The sequence below is a fragment of the Ochotona princeps genome, chromosome 5, assembly GCF_030435755.1.
Source record: "Ochotona princeps isolate mOchPri1 chromosome 5, mOchPri1.hap1, whole genome shotgun sequence".
Classification (NCBI taxonomy): domain Eukaryota; kingdom Metazoa; phylum Chordata; class Mammalia; order Lagomorpha; family Ochotonidae; genus Ochotona; species Ochotona princeps.
In genome coordinates, this window is record NC_080836.1 from 4255514 (window position 1) to 4270445 (window position 14932).

General features: G+C 51.1%; 1 protein-coding gene across 17 annotated transcripts in view; it reads left to right on the plus strand.

The window, feature by feature from the left end:
• Positions 1–14932, plus strand: part of CLASP1 (cytoplasmic linker associated protein 1) — a 217155-nt gene that overhangs the window by 104756 nt on the left and 97467 nt on the right. For all 17 annotated transcript variants that reach the window (XM_058664314.1, XM_058664322.1, XM_058664315.1 and 14 more), the window contains 2 exons: positions 13060–13197; positions 14703–14776. In XM_058664314.1, coding sequence (XP_058520297.1) covers positions 13060–13197; positions 14703–14776 — 212 coding nt within the window. The remainder of the gene's footprint in view (positions 1–13059; positions 13198–14702; positions 14777–14932) is intronic.

Genomic DNA, 14932 nt, shown 5'->3' on the forward strand with positions numbered 1-14932 from the left:
TAAAAATAAATCTTTAAGAAAAAGAAAAAAAAAAAGCAGAGCCCAATCTTGACCTGGACAGAGGGCCTGTGATGGGGTCTGGGACCCTGGTCCTATCTTGTGTTGGCAGGATTCTATGTGATGATGTTGGTACTCAGCCAAATCTGACCTGGGCCCCCAGGGCAGAAGAATATGCGCAGAGTAAGGTGTCAGGTGTCTCACTAAGGCTTCCACGGGGCGGTGTGATTGTTATGTAGGGGTTTGACTTTAGAGATGGAGAGTGCTGTGGAACGCAGAAGGTCAGGGCGTGGAACACAGTGCTGGAGATACATATTAGCATGGCACACTCCCTTGACCTGTTTGGGCCATAAAATAAGCATGCGGTCAGTGAGGACAGGTGTCAACAGCTGAGTTCTGTGATGTGCCTGTAATTACAACCACCTGTTCAGGGAATCCTCATCTGATGTAGTGTAGCTGTGTGCCTCTGCCCCTGATTCTGACACTATGCGTTCCTGGGCTTGCCTCCTGCTCATTGCCCGACATACCATGTGTGTTCCTGGGCTTGCCTCCTGCTTGTTGCCTGACACTGACACCATGTGTGTTCTTGGGCGTGCCTCCTGCTCGTTGCCTGGCACACCATGTGTGTTCTTGGGCGTGCCTCCTGCTCGTTGCCTGGCACACCATGTGTGTTCTTGGGCGTGCCTCCTGCTCGTTGCCTGGCACACCATGTGTGTTCCTGGGCTTGCCTGCTGCTCGTTGCCAGGCACACCATGTGTGTTCCTGGGCTTGCCTCCTGCTCGTTGCCAGGCACACCATGTGTGTTCCTGGGCTTGCCTCCTGCTCGTTGCCAGGCACACCATGTGTGTTCCTGGGCTTGCCTCCTACGTGTTGCCTGGCACACCATGTGTGTTCCTGGGCTTGCCTCCTGCTTGTTGCCTGACACTGACACCATGTGTGTTCTTGGGCGTGCCTCCTGCTCGTTGCCTGGCACACCATGTGTGTTCCTGGGCTTGCCTCCTGCTCGTTGCCTGGCACACCATGTGTGTTCCTGGGCTTGCCTCCTGCTCGTTGCCAGGCACACCATGTGTGTTCCTGGGCTTGCCTGCTGCTCGTTGCCAGGCACACCATGTGTGTTCCTGGGCTTGCCTCCTACGTGTTGCCTGGCACACCATGTGTGTTCCTGGGCTTGCCTCCTGCTCGTTGCCAGGCACACCATGTGTGTTCCTGGGCTTGCCTCCTGCTTGTTGCCTGACACTGACACCATGTATGTTCTTGGGCGTGCCTTCTGCTCGTTGCCTGGCACACCATGTGTGTTCCTGGGCTTGCCTCCTGCTCGTTGCCAGGCACACCATGTGTGTTCCTGGGCTTGCCTCCTGCTCGTTGCCTGGCACACCATGTGTGTTCCTGGGCTTGCCTGCTGCTTGTTGCCAGGCACACCATGTGTGTTCCTGGGCTTGCCTCCTGCTCGTTGCCAGGCACACCATGTGTGTTCCTGGGCTTGCCTCCTACGTGTTGCCTGGCACACCATGTGTGTTCCTGGGCTTGCCTCCTGCTCGTTGCCAGGCACACCATGTGTGTTCCTGGGCTTGCCTGCTGCTCGTTGCCAGGCACACCATGTGTGTTCCTGGGCTTGCCTTCTGCTCATTGCGTGCGCTCATGTGACATCCATATGTGGTCAGGCGTCCAAGTTTACAGATAGCAGGTGTTACCAGAAATGCCCGGTGGGTTCTTTCCTCAGCTTAGTATAGAACTAAAAAGCCGGGAATCTGTTGCAGACGGAAAAGTTTATTTGCGAAAGGACCAGGTGAGGAGTGAAGGGAGGGAAGGGGAAGCACCTCCGAAAAGCCGGGAGGTGGGGTGCCTCTCAAAAGAGAAGGGAGAGAGAGACACCAAAGATTTGAGGAAGGGTCTTGGGATTTTATGCCTTCCCTGACCCCTCTTTGTTGGGCGGGGAACCTACAGGTAAGATGTTCCCCATTGGTGGTCTCTTAATTAATTAGAAAACAGGTGGGCAATGCTGGTGCTGCCCATCTGAAGGTGTGGCCAAGACCTCAGAAGACCTGGATGGTCTCAGCAGGAAACCTGAATGCATTTGTACCAAGTTTGATAGTTGCCCCTGAATGTAATTTAAAAGATTTTAGAGGGTTTGGCCATAGGGTTGGGGCAAAAGCTGCTCCCTGCAATGTGGCAGCTATGGGGGAGGGGGTGCCCCAGCCAGGCTGGACCCAATTCTTGGGACTCAGGCCAAAGTCCATGCCAACAGGCAGTGACCGAGTCCTAGGCTTTGGGTGACCAGTGTGCCTATTGGGCGCCAGGCTCTGCCTGCTGGCTGCCCGGTGGCAAGCTCTAGGGTGTGGCAGGGATAGGTACCAGTACCTGACTGAGTGGTGGAACAGGGGACGGGTCACACTTGGCAAAGTCAAGACACTAACCAGCAAGCAAGAGAACCAGGTCCAGGGGTAGATTCTGTGGGGAAAGTGTGGTCCCAACCCTGTGGAAATACAAGTCGCGCAGGTTAGCTCGCGAGCTGGGTTGGTGATAGGGTGAGCTAGGTGTGACCATGAAACCTGTCATCACTTACGGGTGAAGGAACTGACAACAGTCTGAGCAGGTCAAGGCACCAGAACCCAAAAGTGCATCCTAAAACAGGGTGTGGGATGGGCCAAGCTGCAACTTGAAGGAGGCAGACTGGGCAGTGCCGAGAAAACCTCAGCTCACAAGGAAGAACACAATTCAGGATGGAGCACATGTCATTCTAAACTAGGCTCTTACACTGACTGGTCTGCATGAGTCAGGGATACTAGGCCACAGCATCGAAGGCAAAGGCTGAGACAGGTGAGGGGCTGAGGCAATGGATCAGAGCAACCACTGGCATGCGCTCGTAATCTAAGGCTGGGTATAGGCTTGGTTGGGGAGCTGTGAGAGTACACCCTTGCTGGGTTGGGGTTCCGGAGTGGGGGCTTTGTTCTGGTCTGGATATGGTTGCAATCTCCCTTGGCACAAGTGTGAACTGGGGCTGGGCGCCCCTAACTGGCCTATATGCCAGCATCATCTGGTGCTCTGGGGAACCTGGGTAGATGTAGGACAGACTAGGTTGGGTCTCTGCCCCTACTAAGCCATGTGTGAGCAGTGTCTGGGTATGGACAAACCTTGGCTGGGCTGAAACATCCAACAGTAAGAACCAGAATCGGTTCAAGGCCAGCAAGGAGGGCTGGCTCATGGACCCACCAATATGCACAAGATCTGGCATAGGGAGAGGTTCTGATGGAGGAGCTTGGGAAACTCCTCTGTCAGGACACAGTCCTTGCAGGTGAGCGCAAGAAGCATGATAGGGAGCACCCAGACCAGGCCAGAGAAAGATACCCACCGGCATACATTTGGTATAGGTCAGGGGCAGACCAGGCTGAACCAGTTCACATCACCCACTGGCAAAAACAAGCTCCAGAACAGAGTGTGGGTCATGCCAGGTTCAGTCGTGACAAAAACCAGTGCACATTACGGAATGCCAGGGTGAGGTGATCCTTACCAGACTGGGCCGCAGCGCCCTACCAGCACACGTGAGAACCGGAGAGGGAGGGGGCAAAGTCGGCAGGGGGGAATGTGGCGGGGGGGGGGCCCTGCTGGACAACCACTTCCACTGGAGAGCGTGAGTTGGGATGGGGGCAGACCAGACAGGCAGGGCCACAAATACTTGTGGGCCTCATGTGAGCTAGATCAGGGAAAAGCCAGGCTGGGCTGATTGTTCATACTGGTGCAAGCGAAAATCAGAGTGGCTGAGGCTTGGTTGGGCTTAGCCGCAGCATCAGCTGTCAGAGGCTGGCACTTGGAGGCCAATTCTGTCAAGTTAAACTGCAGAACCACCTGGAGAGTGCATAATCTGGGAATGGGAGTAGCCTAGAAGGGAAATAGTGGGCTCCTCCCTCTTGGGTTACCACTCCCACCCAAGATCATGAAAACCAGAACTGGAGCAGGGATGGCTAGACAGAACGGCACCCACCAGTATGTGTGTGGGCTGGACAGTTGGGCTGGTTGGGTTGAACTAGGCTTCAATGCCCATTGACATGTGTGAGAGCTAAATGGAATGTGGGACAGACTGGCAAGCATGGGAACCAGGGTGGGGAGCAGGTCTGGTGGGAGTTATGGGGAGTCGTCCCAACTAGGCTGCAGCTCCCACTGGTTTATGTGAGGGCCGAGTGTGAAGTGGACAGGATTGGGCTGGCCTGCAACACCCATTGGTTCCAGCGGAAGACAGGGCTGAAAACAGAGCTGGCCCAGCAATTGCAACGACCAGCATGTGCATAAGTTGATTGGGGTGATGGACTATACCAGACCCTGTATTGGCAGGCACACACAATCAGGTCTGTTATCATCTCAGATGAAGTTTCTTTGGACATCCCTCCAACTGAACTGCTGATCTCAAAACCCCAACCATGAAGAGACTATGTCAGCCAGTGGATTCTGAAGAGATTTCATTGTGATTGGAACAGTGAGATTGGCAGCAGTTCATACCGGTTGAACATTCAAACTGCTTGAGCAGGACCCTCGGAGCATGCCCCACATTGGGGACCTGGGATGGGTGGGAGGCTGAATGGGGCTTCTCCCTTTGTTTCTCCCCTGGCCCCAGATACAGGGGGGAAATGATATTAGTGTGGGGAAAATTTTTTTTCGAAGATTCTACTTGTTTTGACAATTTAAACACACTGTCTTTGGCTTCCAGCAATGCTCCAGCGCTGACTCCAGCTGGCTAGTTGGGGGCTTCGTACATGATGCTGACGTGACAGGCTGCTTTCTGCATGTGTGTACCACCGTTGCCCAAAGCCTTTATTCCTGTTAGACCCATTGCCTGCTGTGTTTACCTTTTCAAATATTTAGACATGAGTTGTAGCCAAGACACAGACTTGCCGATCACCAGAGCAAATGGAACAGACCAAAACTCTTGAAGCATTTGCTCAGAGAAATGTATTAGTAGAGACCTGCAGAATCTCTAACGTCGACTAACTTTTCCCTTGATTCTGTGTGCTCCACCATGCTCCGTGGAGCTGTTCCATGGGCTTTGGGGTGGGCTGTTAGTGATCATCTTTCTGGCAGAGAAGCTCAAGAGAAGATTACAGCTGGATAGTGCAGGCGGGTGAGTCTGAGCTGGTCAACACTGCACTGAGCATGTGCAGGGCTCAAGCCGGATCCTCACACAAGGCCTGTCCTGGCCGAGAGGAGCTTCAGCATCTAGAAGAGGAGGACTTGGGTGAAAACTCTTCTCAGCCCACTCCTCACCTCTTGCTTTGGTTGGATAAAGTCTGGTCAGTTGCCAACGGAGGGACAGGTGCCAGCTCTGCCACCCTGGCAGAGTTAAGGTGCTTCTACATGGACAGGTCTGTGACTTGTGGCCCCTGCCAGGCTGTGTAGCAGTGCTTTCGTCTTGGAGTCCCTGTGGTTCCCAGGAGAGGGCTCTGTGGCAGGGAGCGGCCTTCCCCAGCTCGCCCTGGGGAACTCTCGGATCCTGAGGTTCTGAGATGTGTTGGGAAGCACAGCTCAAGATGGCACTCCCTGTGCTTCGTGGCTTTAGGCTCTTTGCTCTGGAGAAGGCATCAGATTGGCAGGCTTTTTTTGAGGCATAGTGTTCTCAGCAGAGCCTCCAGGTTGGCCAAGAGGTACTAACTTGTGCCGCACTAACTGTGGGACATGACTTGGAGAGCTATCCTTCAGTCATGTGTTTGCTGGTGCCCCACAGCCAGGACAGTCGCAGAGTGATGGGACCCCTGCGCTTATCTGCGTGCAGGGTGGCTGCTGGTCGATCACTGTCTCCGCCAGAACTATGCCCTGCCTAAACCTTTCCAGGAGCCACCTGGGAGGCATGTGTAGCTCAGAGTTCCTGATCTCAGAGGTTCTGCATTCACTGCTGATTTATAACTGCTCTGTGTTGTGCACAGGTGAGTGAGTATTGGTAGGAGGTCACAGTGGATCCTGTCTACATGTGTTGGGCTCTGTTCTGTGCTCATGGGGCATGTTCTATGTGTGCATGCCTCTAGCAAAGTGTCACAGTGAGTCACAAGTGATGCTGGTTTGAAGTGTCTGTTGCCCTGCAGGTCTGTGAATTCCACTGTGAGAGCCAGGGCCTCCTTCCAGTTCTCAGCACAGCTCTCTCAATGCAGTTATGCTGAAACCTGAGAGAGAGGGGGAAGCAGGGTGAAGGGGGAGGAGGCAGGCAGGAGAGGGAGGGAGGGAGGCAGGCAGGAGAGGAAGGGAGGGAGGCAGGAGAGGAATGGAGGGAGGAAAGGAGTGGGAAGGGAGGGAGGCAGGGAGGGAGGGGGATGTCCATGCGGCATACTGTTGGTGTCTGCTCCAGGAGCAGCCCTCAGCAGGCTGTTGCCCTGGGAGCCTAGTGTAGATGGAAAAATTGAGTGAAGCACAGGTCACCTCTAAGGGACACAGTGACTTGAACTGAATTTCCAAGTAGGACAAACTGTGGAGGGCTTGGGGAAGAAAATTAAAAATTGATTTCATTAGGCCCGGCAGCGTGGCCTAGCGGCTAAAGTCCTCGTCTTGAAAGCCCCGGGATCCCATATGGGCACCGGTTCTAATCCTGGCAGCTCCACTTCCCTTCCAGCTCCCTGCTTGTGGCCTGGGAAAGCAGTTGAGGACGGCCCAATGCATTGGGACACTGCACCCACGTGGGAGACCTGGAAGAGGTTCCTGGTCCCGGCATTGGATTGGCGCGTACCGGCCCGTTGCGGCTCACTTGGGGAGTGAAACATCTGATGGAAGATCTTCCTCTCTGTCTCTCCTCCTCTCTGTATATCCGGCTTTCCAATAACAATAAAAAATCTTTTAAAAAAAATTGATTTCATTTGCAGGAAGCATATTTCTAAAGTAAATTTTTTCTCTGCCCTGCAAATGACAAGTTTTTTTCTTACAACCCTGAGAAAATTTTCAGAGATTCCCTGATGGCTTCTTGACAAGGGGCAGATGAATTTTTCCCCATTGAAGTCATCTCTAGGAAGGTGGCTTGACTGTACCACGCTCCACTTCTCATTCATGTGCATGCAGTTCTTTTTGCTGCCAGTCTGACTTAGCTGTATGAGTTGAGGATGGAAGGGGGAAGAGAGGATGAGAGAGATCCCATTTGCCAGTTCACTATCCAACTGCCTGTATTGGCTGGGACTCGGGAACTCAATCCAGGTCTCCCTCATGAGCTCAGTTATTTGAGCCCTCATCCCTTGCCAGGAGTGAGGCGCTGGAGTGGGGATCCCTGCCTGAGCATGTGATGTGTAGGTACTTGAAACAGGGTGGGCACTAACGCGAACATTCCCCCTTTGCCAGAGTTTTTAAAAGAATTTGACTCCTGATTCTTGAGCTCCACTGATGTAATTTTGAAGGACTGGTTTTGTGCTCCACGCACTGCACATGTAATGAGGTGTGTATGGTTGCTGCTTGTTGTGCACCTGCTCTGCTGTCTTCCTGTCTGCCTGACATTCCTTTCCTAGAGTCGAAGATTGTTTGGGTTGCAAGAACCCAGGAAGCCCCTTTCCAGATGGTGTCAGTGAAAAAGGAGACTGGGAAGTCTAGGGTAGTCTTGCTTTCTTCCTATTTACACAACCTGACATTGGCCTCAGCACCTATTGCTCAGCCTTCTGCTTGGCTTCCCTCAGGCAAACGCCGCTGCCATCTTCTTGGCCCCAGCAACTGTAGGCTTGTGTTTGCCTAACTCTACATCCAGAAGAAACAATGGTTCACGAATCCATGGCTGTGGTGGGCAGGCTGGAGCCTCGATGCCGTGGCCGGGCCTAGCTTCTGCCCATCCCTGAGAGTGCTCTGTGGTGTTGGTGACAGGGTTGCTGCTGGCACAGCACAGGACGATAATCTCATCTCTTCATAGAGCCTCTTCACGAGGTCGATTGTGATGAAGGTGCAGGCAGCTCCAGTTTAAGGCAAGCTCGCTGCCCAGGGAGCTGCCCACAGCTTACCCACAGAGTCACTCTGGATTCCTCTCTGGAGAACTTGTCTCTTCTGAGCCTGCTGGTAAGCTGAGGAGTAGCAGCCCGGAACTCTTCCACCTCAGAGCCCAAGAGGAGCTGGCCCTGACGCCCACCTGCAGAGCCTGCAGCAGCTGCACTGGTCTGATGCTGAGCTCTGCCATGCCTCCGGGGAAAGCATGGACGCTTGCTCAGGACCTCCTCAAGTACTGGCTTTTCATGGTGTTTTCCTCACCTGTCTTCTCAGCCTCCTCCCGTTTGAATGCCCTTTGTATGAATGACCTTGGATTCTGTTTTGAGTTGTTACATGTCTGTGCCAGGGATGTCGTTGTTGAGATCATCTGAATACCGGCCTAGCTGGCATTGGGCTGTCGGGCTGAGGGAGCAGGAGGGGAGCTCTCAGTGCATCTCAGGTTCACTGCTGCTGGTGCCAGGACGGGAGAGCACTCTTTTAGTACCAGCACTGCCAGCCAGGCTGAGGTCTGTCTCGTGTATGCTCATGTGTGCCCTTCGGCTGCTTTGCGGGTGTGGAAGGGTTTGTTCATGGATTCATGGAGCACAGCTGAACAGGGCGGTGTCTGTTTAACACTGGTCTTCCTTGATGAGAGCAATCTAGGTGTACCGGTCCTTTTTTTTTCTTTTTTGCTTGTTTGTTTTCTTTTTTGGGGTTGGGGGAGAAGTTTGGAAAAAAGCAGTTTTTTACCTGGCCATCCATTGCAGTTAGTGTGATCTGCACACATATGTGTTGCTGTTTAGGTACCATCCAACTTGGGTTAAAATTAAAACCTAAAGACCACCATTGCTGTTGCATGCGACACTGACATCCCGTTTGGGCGCCAGTTTGTATCCCTGTTTGCCAGTTGAGATCCAGTTCACTCTTCATGGCCTGAGGAAAGCACTGGGAGATGGCCCAGGAACCTAAGTGGGAGACTTGGCTGAAGTTCCTGGCTTTGGCTTGGCTCGGCCCTTGCAATTGCAGCAGCTTGGGGGAATGAACCAGTGGGTGGAAGATCTCTGTATATACTCCTGATCACACTTCCCCACCCCCCAAACCCACCCCCGGGTGGGTGAAACAGGTGCCAGGAGGGAGGGCAGGTGACAGAAAAGCAGTATGTTTGGATAAAACAGCAAAATAACTTCTTTAAGTCAGATCTGTGAACATAGAATGTTTACCATTAGGCCTTTACTTTTTCTCAACAGTGTTATGTAATTTTTCATCACGTGTATAACATGTCTTTTGTTAAAGTTATTAAGGTTTCATATTTCCTGATGCTATCACTATTTGAATTGGTTTCTTCACTTTGGGTGAAGTTGCTGCTTGCAGCCGCCAGCATCCCACTTGAGTCCTGGCCACTTTGGTTCTCATGCAGCTTCTCATGATGCCTGAGAAGGCGACAGATGATGGCCCGTGGACTTGAATTCCTGCCACTGACACGGGAAATGTGCTTAGAGTTCCAGGCTCGTGGCCTTCGCCTGGCTCGGACCTGGCTGTTGCAGGGATTTGGGAAGTCGGCCTCTCCTGCTTTCTGTTGTGCCTTTGAAATGAAATGTCTGGAGTGTCTTGGTCCAGTGGAGTCGATGTGACTGTGGCTGAGCGCTGATGGCTGCAGTTCCTAGCAGGTTTCTCTGCAGATGGGCTAGTGAGAGACACGGCCCACAGTGGGGAGCTGAACCTTCTGTAACGGGTTGCATGTGAAAACCTGACCATGGATGTGATGGCACAAGCTTTTTTTCAGACTAGCATTTGGCCTAGCAATTAGGCCACCCATTTTAACACTGGGTTCAAGTTCAGCCCCACTTCCTGCTGCAGCTGGCTACGCTCACTCTGGAAGATAGCAGGTGACGGCCTGGGTGGTTGTGTCCTTATCACACACATACGACAATCACTGCATTGGCTTCACAGGTCCTGGCGTCAGCTGTGCCCTGGCTTGCCCACGGTGGGCATTTAGGAAGTGAACTTGTGGAGGGAAGTACTCTCTCTCTCTCACTCCCTTTCTCTCTGAAAACATTTTCAGCTTTTTGTCTGAATATTCTAGGAAAAAAATAAAAAGGTTATGCACATTGTGTCTGCTTGGCTGGCAAGCCTAAGGAAAGGTGAATTTGAGTGGCAGTGCTGTTCAGGTTTCTAGGCTCCTTTCAGAAGGCGTTAGAGGCGGGGGCTAGGAGCGCTCCAGCCCAGCCTGATTGTAGATTTGGTGTGTAATCATGCAACTTGTATGCCTGATTAAGCAATCTCCCCAGTTAACTGTAACTATGCAGTTTTTGGTTGTCCAAAAAGCTCAAAGACTTCTAAATTTATTTGTAAACACCATGTTTGTAAATAAAAGGGTTATTGGTGTTTATCCTCTAAATAAATACCTTTTCAATTAAAGTGCCTCTACATTTAAAGCAGATTACCTACCTGTTGATTTGGTAAATAGACATATGGTTTTCCCCCATGTTTCCCTGAATTTGCGCTTGAGATAGCACAAGCAAACTACTCTCTTCATTAGTGAGCTGGTCACAGGAGAAATAATTGGGTCCGAGTTTCATGGTGCAAAGTCATGGTTAAATCCACATGCCTGTTGTGCTGGTAAGTTGTGCAGGTGTGCAGTCACTGCATTCAGAGAGCTGTCTGGTTTTAGGGGTCTCTGTGCTTACTTGCTGTGGGTAGCAGGTAGCTGGGTTTAGGGGTATCTGCTTATTTGCTGTGGGTAGCAGGTAGCTGGGTTTAGGGGTCTCTGTGCATACTTGCTGTGGGTAGCAGGTAGCTGGGTTTAGGGGTCTGCTTACTTACAGAGGGTAGCAGGTAGCTCGGTTTGGGGGTTTATATCTCTCGCTCACTGTCCTGGGCATCGGGTCATGAGCTAAGGGAGCTTGCTATGTTTTTTCCCGAAGCTAAGTATCAAGACCCAGTGGAACTCACAGAGCTCAGTCATTTATTATTTTATCATGTTTTTATTTGAAAGAGTTCAGAGAGTGAGTGTGTGTTATTTGGTTCACTCCCTAAATGACCACAACCGTGGGCACTGGGCTGGACTGAGCCAGCAGCCAGGTAGCTGTCGCGAACACCGAGCCTGGTTACTCTAACAAACGCCACGAATCGAGAGAATGGATGCTTGCAATCAAATGTTTATTCAAGCGAGCACACACCAAACAGGACAGGGGAAACCACTGAGAGCGCCCTTGACATCGGTTTCGTGGAAGTCTGCTGGGCTTTGGTTCCGGCCTAGTGGGAACCTGCTGGGCCTTTGGCTCCAGTCTCGTGGGAGCCTACTGGCTTCAGTGACTGGGACCAAGGCATGGGTTTATATACAATTCAGTGGGTCAAGCAAGCAGTTGTTACAACGTTTTGATCGGTTATTACATGTTATCTATCAACAACACTTGCTTTCTCTTAGTTCTGAGAAACATTTTTTACGTATTTATCAAGACACATTTTCTTCTTTTGGTCATTTTTACCATAACTTGTTTTTCATGACATGCTTACGTATGTTAGAGCTTCTTAACAGGAATGATGAGAGAGGGCTTACGTACACTGGGGTTTCTTGACAGGAGTGATAGGAGAGGTGGCCCCATTTCACCAGTAGCTTAGGAAGATGGAGTCACCTCTGTTCAAAAGCTCCAACATACATACTATATCCATTATTTAGTCACAGCATAATTTACATAAAAGGTCTATTATTATAGCTATTTCTGGGTCCTCAATCTCAGATAAAAGTGTAGTAATATTAAGGATATAATTAAGATTATTGATAGTATTACTACCTATATCTCCCATAGATTCATTTTTATTTATACCCATTTAAGTATGTATTGATGGAGTAGTATAGATGCAGATGGGAGTAAATAAACACTTATAACCAGACTTTTCCTATCAGAGACTCTTCTGGGTCTCTGATGTGAGGGCAGGGACCCAAGCACTTGGACTGTCCTCGACTGCTTTGCTAGGCACATTTGCAGAGAGCTGGGAGTTGAGCAGCTGGGACTCAGATTGGCACCAATATGTGATGCTGATATTGCAAGCAGTGGCTTAACGTACTATGCATACCACCTGCCTCTTACAAATATCTTGATTTTCACCAACCCATGGGTGTGTTTCCTTTTCTAAGTTTTCAGTACACCTTGAGGAATACTGGTTCAATTCACTGTTCAGAAAATTGGAAATTAATAAATTTACAAAATTTCAGCTTCATTACAAGAGAAATATGATTTAAAAAAAAAAAAAAACGTTGTTCCCATCTATCAAATCAGTTGAATTTAAAAGTGACAATGCTTAGTGATGGTAGTGTGTAGCAGGATGGGCATTGCTTTGCACTCCTGGTGAGGTGGCGGGAGAACTGTGCCTTTATCTTACTGTCTGAAGGTAAGCTTGGCAGCACTTCTTTGCTGTTTGGGCCAATAATACAGCTACTGTTGGAGTCTTTTAAACACTTTTTTAATTGCTTGAAATTCGATAAAAGCATATAGAAGCATGTTCGTTATACTAATTATTTCTAATGATAAGATATATATCTAACAGGAGTGTTTCTGTTGTGGCATTTTCCAATTATAAAGTACTATCCAACTGTTTAAATGGTGTTTATGACAAATACATCATTATAAGGAAAAACTGAAGTAAGCAGTGACTATAAATTATATATTCTCATCTTAGCTATTACTTCATAGAATCATATTGTTAAAATAATCGGCATGATGTCCTAGCAGCTAAATCCTTGTCTTGCGTGCCTAGGGTCCCTCACAGGTGCCAGTTCATGTTCCAGCTGCTCCACTTCCCATCCAGCTCCTTGCTAGTGGCCTGGGAAAGCAGCAGGGAAGCCTGTATCCTGTGGGAGACCTGGAAGAGGTTCCTGGCTCCAGCCTTTGGATTGGCTCAGCTCTGGCTTTTGCGTTCTCTTGAGCCAGTGGACGGGAAGGTCTTTATCTGCTTTCTTCCATAGAGCTGCCTTTACAATGAAAATAAGTAGGGCCAGAGGAAATCCCAAACGGGGACGTGACTGCTCTTGGGTGGTGTTGTGACACATGTCCTGCATTGGAGTAGGAGGACACCACGTCACCTGTGAGGCCAGCTGCCCTTTATGTTCACACGACACCGTGCTCATTTCTAACAGATTTCTTGCCTGCTGTGCAGATAAGAACTTCGACGATGAAGACTCTGTAGATGGTAACAGGCCCTCCTCTGCCAGCTCCACATCATCCAAGGCGCCGCCAGGCTCTCGGAGAAATGTCGGCACGGCTCCCACGCGCAGACTGGGCTCCAAGTCGTCAGGTGAGTGGGACCAGGCTCTGTGGTGCTGTGGCGGTCACTGCCGTCGTCCGTCAGAAGCTGCTTGAAGTGCGTAGAAGTCTGAGCTGCTGTGTTAACTTGGCCTGCCCCACCTTGGGGCCTGGGATGGGGGAGGCTGGGTGTGGCTTCTCTCCTTATCTCCCTCCTTCCCTCCAGATACAGGAAGAAAAAAAGAGAATGTGGAAACAATGGCCTCACCCACTTTCCGCCCTTGACCCTTCGTACCCTAATCAACTATGTAAACATCCAGAAAAAATTAAAAAAATTAAAAATCTCTTGCAGTATTCTCTTTAAGTAGGCTTATACTGAACCTATATGGTATTGTACAGTTATTGTGCTGCTTTTTCTTTTTTTTTTTTTTTTAAGTTTTCCTTCCTTTGTATATATTTGTAGGGTAGCGTGATAGAAGTCCTCTATCCACTGGCTTACTGTGTAAATGTCCGCAGCAGCCAATACTGACTGGCCCAGCTGATGCTGAGAATCAGGAACTCCGTTTGGCTCTCCTAACGGGAGGCAGGGACCCGTGTACATGGACCACTACCGCTGCCTCCCACAATGCACATCCACAGTGGAGTGCAGGCTTCCCTCATGGCTACTGCAGTGTGGAGGCAGGCCTCCCTCCTGGCCACTGCTGTGTTGAGGCAGGCCTCCCTCCCGGCCACTGCTGTGTGGAGGGCAGGTTTCCCTCCTGGCCACTGCTGTGTGGAGGCAGGCCTCCCTCATGGCCACTGCAGTGTGGAGGGCAGGCCTCCCTCATGGCCACTGCTGTGTGGAGGCAGGCCTCCCTCATGGCTACTGCTGTGTGGAGGCAGGCCTCCCTCCCGGCCACTGCTGTGTGGAGGGCAGGCCTCCCTCATGGCCACTGCTGTGTGGAGGCAGGCCTCCCTCCCGGCCACTGCTGTGTGGAGGGCAGGCCTCCCTCCCGGCCACTGCAGTGTGAAAGGCAGGCCTCCCTCCCGGCCACTGCAGTGTGGAGGCAGGCCTCCCTCCCGGCCACTGCTGTGTGGAAGGCAGGTTTCCCTCCCGGCCTCTGCTGTGTGGAGGGCAGGTTTCCCTCATGGCCACCGCTGTGTGGAGGGCAGGTTTCCCTCATGGCCACCCCTGTGTGGAGGGCAGGTTTCCCTCTTGGCCACCGCTGTGTGGAGGGCAGGTTTCCCTCATGGCCACTGCTGTGTGGAGGGCAGGTTTCCCTCATGGCCACTGCTGTGTGGAGGGCAGGTTTCCCTCATGACCACTGCTGTGTGGAGGCAGGCCTCCCTCCCGGCCACTGCTGTGTGGAAGGCAGGCCGTCTAAGCAGCAGCTTAGTGTGCAGTGCCTCAAGGCCATCCAAGTGCCTGTCAGTTATACAGCACTCTGCACTAATGAAAAATATTTTATAAAAAGACTTATGAGCCTTCCAAACTGTAATTTGTTTGTGTAGGTTCAGACTTTTGCAGTGAATGTTCTGTTGTCTGCATTTTTAAATCAGTATGTATTTTTTTTACAGCTGCAAAAGAAGGTGCTGGTGCTGTTGACGAAGAAGACTTTATTAAAGCATTTGATGATGTGCCTGTTGTGCAGGTGAGTGAGGATGTGGGCATGATTAACAAGGATGGAGCAGGTGTTCATTTTCGGTCTTCACTAGGCCCATGTTGGAGCTGTCTGCCAGGCCTGGTCCCCGTGAGAGATAGGGCTCTGGAGAGTGCTGGGTGCTGTGTAACAGGAAGAAAGATACCA